The 3546-nt window shown below is 46.2% G+C and overlaps 1 protein-coding gene across 1 annotated transcript; it reads right to left on the bottom strand.

Annotated features, from left to right (window-relative positions):
- Positions 1-1128: 1128 nt before the first annotated feature.
- Positions 1129-2305, bottom strand: LOC115663590 (glutaredoxin-C9-like). The gene has a single exon (XM_030585579.2). The coding sequence runs from the start codon at positions 2151-2153 to the stop codon at positions 1644-1646; it is 510 nt and encodes a 169-aa protein (XP_030441439.1). The 5' UTR covers positions 2154-2305; the 3' UTR covers positions 1129-1643.
- Positions 2306-3546: the final 1241 nt, after the last annotated feature.

Here is a 3546-nt window from a genome sequence, read left to right as displayed (position 1 = left end):
TCGTCGTTCTTCGCTGCCGTCGCTCGTCTCTACCATTTCTTGTCAATTGAGCACCACAGCCACTACCATTGCTTGTCAATTGAGCACCACAGCCATCCATTGTTCTCAGTTTTGATGCCGGCGTCATCGTGATTCAGCGAGTCTATACCGTGTAAGCAAGGACCGGCGGGTGCTAGCTCTCTGGCTCCACATGATGGCGGCGTGCAGCTGGGCGGCGGCGGCCGCCATGGCATTGCTCCGGGAGCTACTGCTAGCGGTGGCGGAGGGGCGAAATGGGGATGAGGGCGATGAGGTGGAATTGGTGGTGTACTCAGAGGTTTGTGGCGATAAGTTTGGGATCGGCTTTTATTTTTGGGTCTTTTCCTTGGTCCGTTTTGGCCCAGTTGATATATCTAAATAAATTTTAGTAAATCTTTTCAATTGGATAGAAAATTTTAGACGTATATTTTAAGTCGTATAACATACGCAAAATCAAAGAAACTTACAATTGTTGCACAAAAAAAGAAAAAAACTAACTTACAACGCTGAAACTTCTTTCTTTTTCTAATTTTTTCTTTTGTTTTGATTTAATTTGCCAATCTCTCAGATTTCCTTTGTAAATTGTTTTTCGGCCTATTTTTTCTTGTTGGTATTTGGTCCGTTTCCCTTTTTTTTTTTTTTTAGTTACAAATATTGATGAGCCTGAGTATTTTTAGATTTTTAAGTATTTTCAAATCTTTAAGTGCTTACATATCTTTCTAGGCATAGTCTTTTCTGCAAGTATTAAGAAAAATAATATAAAAATTCGTAACCGGATCTATAACCCAACCTTCCAACCAATCGACACAAGTGTTCTTATTCATCAGCGCGGCGCTCACCCACGTCTTCACATTGCTCATGTGCCACACGAAATCCTAGTTAACAACCCGACCGAGCACTCAAGCTCTCTCACCAGCTGGGATCTATGGAGTTACTCGTTCCGTAGAAGTAACAATTTAAAGAGAGAAATTGCTAAGAATTGGAACAGATATGGGCCGTTAAATTTGCATTGCATATAAAATGATCAAAACAGGTTAAATATGTAAATTTGGTTCGATCCATTTTCGACCGAAACCGACCCAACTGTTAGATCGGCCTACGTAGAAGTCCATGCCAAATTGCCAATTGCCAACTAGTGAAGTTGGGTGCTTACAGACCCGAAAAAAAAAAAAGTTAGGTGCTTCATTAAGCAATCTACCCCATCCTGTGCCGTGTGCTGTGTGCAACGCGTTAGGTGGGCCTTGCATGTGAATGAATGCCGCCTGTCATATCCCATGTGAGGGTTTTCCACGAAACCAAAAGCTCCCGGCAGGTCGCAGACGATCGGTCAAAGCTCCGAGAAACAGAGAGAAGACAGAGGTACCCAAGAAGACAAAATATCTATGTATGGAGTCGAAACTATCTTTTCGTATTGCTTCCATCGCCAGCGAATTTCCATATGCTTTGCATCAAACTTCTGGGTACACAAAAACGGGGGGGGGGGGGGGAAAAAAGAGAGAGCTTCTTTTGCATTTTTCCCAGTCGATTTAGACCTATATATTCAATCAGAAAGAGAACCCGCAAAAGCCCAAGAAGGAAAGGGAAAAGTGAAAGAAAAACAGGGTATTGATTAGCGCATTGATCTATCATAGCCACAAGGCCCCGGCCTGTCTCAAAATGGGCACCAGCTCGCCGGAGATATGAGTGGCCATGACCCGATCCAGCCCCCCGAACAGCCTCCCCCCGATGAAGACCGCCGGGAACTGGACCTCCCCCCCGCCGCCCCCGCCGATCCTCTCCAGCTCGTCGGCCACCCCCTTCTCGTCCTCCTCGTCCACCTCGTAGACCGCGGGGTTCACCCCGAGGCCCAGCAGCAGCCGCTTCACCACGTGGCCCATGCAGCACCCGCGCCTCCCGACCACTATGAGCGCGTTCTCCGACACCACCTCCCGCACGCCGCCTGGCCTCCTCCTCATCGCCGCCCCCGCTCCCGCTCCCCCTCCTCCTCCCCCCCCGTGCTGGTTGAGCACGCCGCCGCCGCCGTCGGTCGTGGTGGCGGCCTGATTCGCCCTGTCGCCGAGCAGCGGAGGCCCGGCCTTGAGGGATCCGCCGGCGTGGATCGGCGGCCAGGGCTTGTACGAGATCGCCTCTTGCATGGTGGTGTCTCTGTGTTTTACTTTCGTCGGTGGGTTGTGGTGGTGAAATGGTGTAAGGTGGGAGGTGAAGGAGGAAGGTATAAATAGTGCGGTGGCGAGAGGTGGGGTGGGAGGAGGAGGAGGAGGAGGAGGAGGAGGGAGATGACTTCGAAAGTCGCACGTCAACGGTGGTTGGGCCCGGTTTCATATTTCGCATGTGTGCGCGTGTGGGGTCGCCGTGGCTTACGCCCGGCCGACGTCATTGTCTCTTTTGGCCTCTTCCGCGAACGTGGTAACGCGAGAGGATCGATACATCGTACGCGTAATAAATTAAGTGTATTTACATAGACTTAAATCAAATTATGATGTGCTCAATTCCCTAATCAGATGTATCCGACCCGATTCAGATTTCTAAATACCCATTATTGAAGGGGTTAATACCGCACCCAAATTCATTTTTTGATCACTAAACATCCAAAATTGATAAATCTGTGATAAATTTACCACCACCCAAAATCTCAAACTAGTACATTAATGATAAATTTTTCGCTCGTTAGTTTTCGTTAAATTGTAATAATATCACGAAAACTACAAATTGGTACGTCGGTGATAAATGGAGGGTAAATCCATAAATCGATATATCCGTGAACTGCCACGCGTGATCCAACTCAGCAATATAACAGTAAAATTTAAAAGAAATTAACAAAGAGTAAATTTGTCACAAGTGTACCAATTTGAGATTTTAATTTAGAGATAAATTTATCACAAATATAACAATTTAGGATTTTTCTTGGCATTAACTCATAATTAACAAGTCAATTAAGATCCAATGGCCCCCAATTTTGCTTCAATTATAAGGGAAAACAATTACGTCCATGTCTTGACGAAGGTGGGGGTGACGTGGGGCTCTGATTTTTATTCAGGTACAACTGACACGACGCGGGGGGTGGTGGATGACGTACATCATGACGTGGAATTCCTACACCTGGGTGGGGGCCCATGCCGAGTTGGCGACACTGCTGGCGTCACCGCTTATGGCATCTGACGATATATAAAATAAATATCATGTTTGATTATTCCACAAAAGACAGAGTTAGATGGAGGCTTTGACAATATTAGAGTATAATGCCCGAGAGTTCCATGCACTACTTCTTTTATAATCGTAATCTGCGCTTATGCAAGACAATCTCCATTAACTTATGATTCACATGTTCCGCGATCTGGTGAACCGTTTTTGATGTCTGGATGGATGATTTGATGTCGGTATTATCGTGCACTTGTGATATTAATAAAGCTAGCATTGCTTGACCAACAATAGCACATCTCCTCCTTTTTATCTTCGAGTGCACATGCCATGTGTCCATATCGAAGGACGGCAAAATCACACAAAACTTTCCCAAACTATAAGCGTTGT

This window comes from Syzygium oleosum, unplaced genomic scaffold, assembly GCF_021117445.2.
Source record: "Syzygium oleosum isolate NSW1041296 unplaced genomic scaffold, Sole_v2.1 Sole_v2.23, whole genome shotgun sequence".
In the NCBI taxonomy this organism is placed as follows: domain Eukaryota; kingdom Viridiplantae; phylum Streptophyta; class Magnoliopsida; order Myrtales; family Myrtaceae; genus Syzygium; species Syzygium oleosum.
This window is presented reverse-complemented; position numbering and strand designations above follow the sequence as displayed.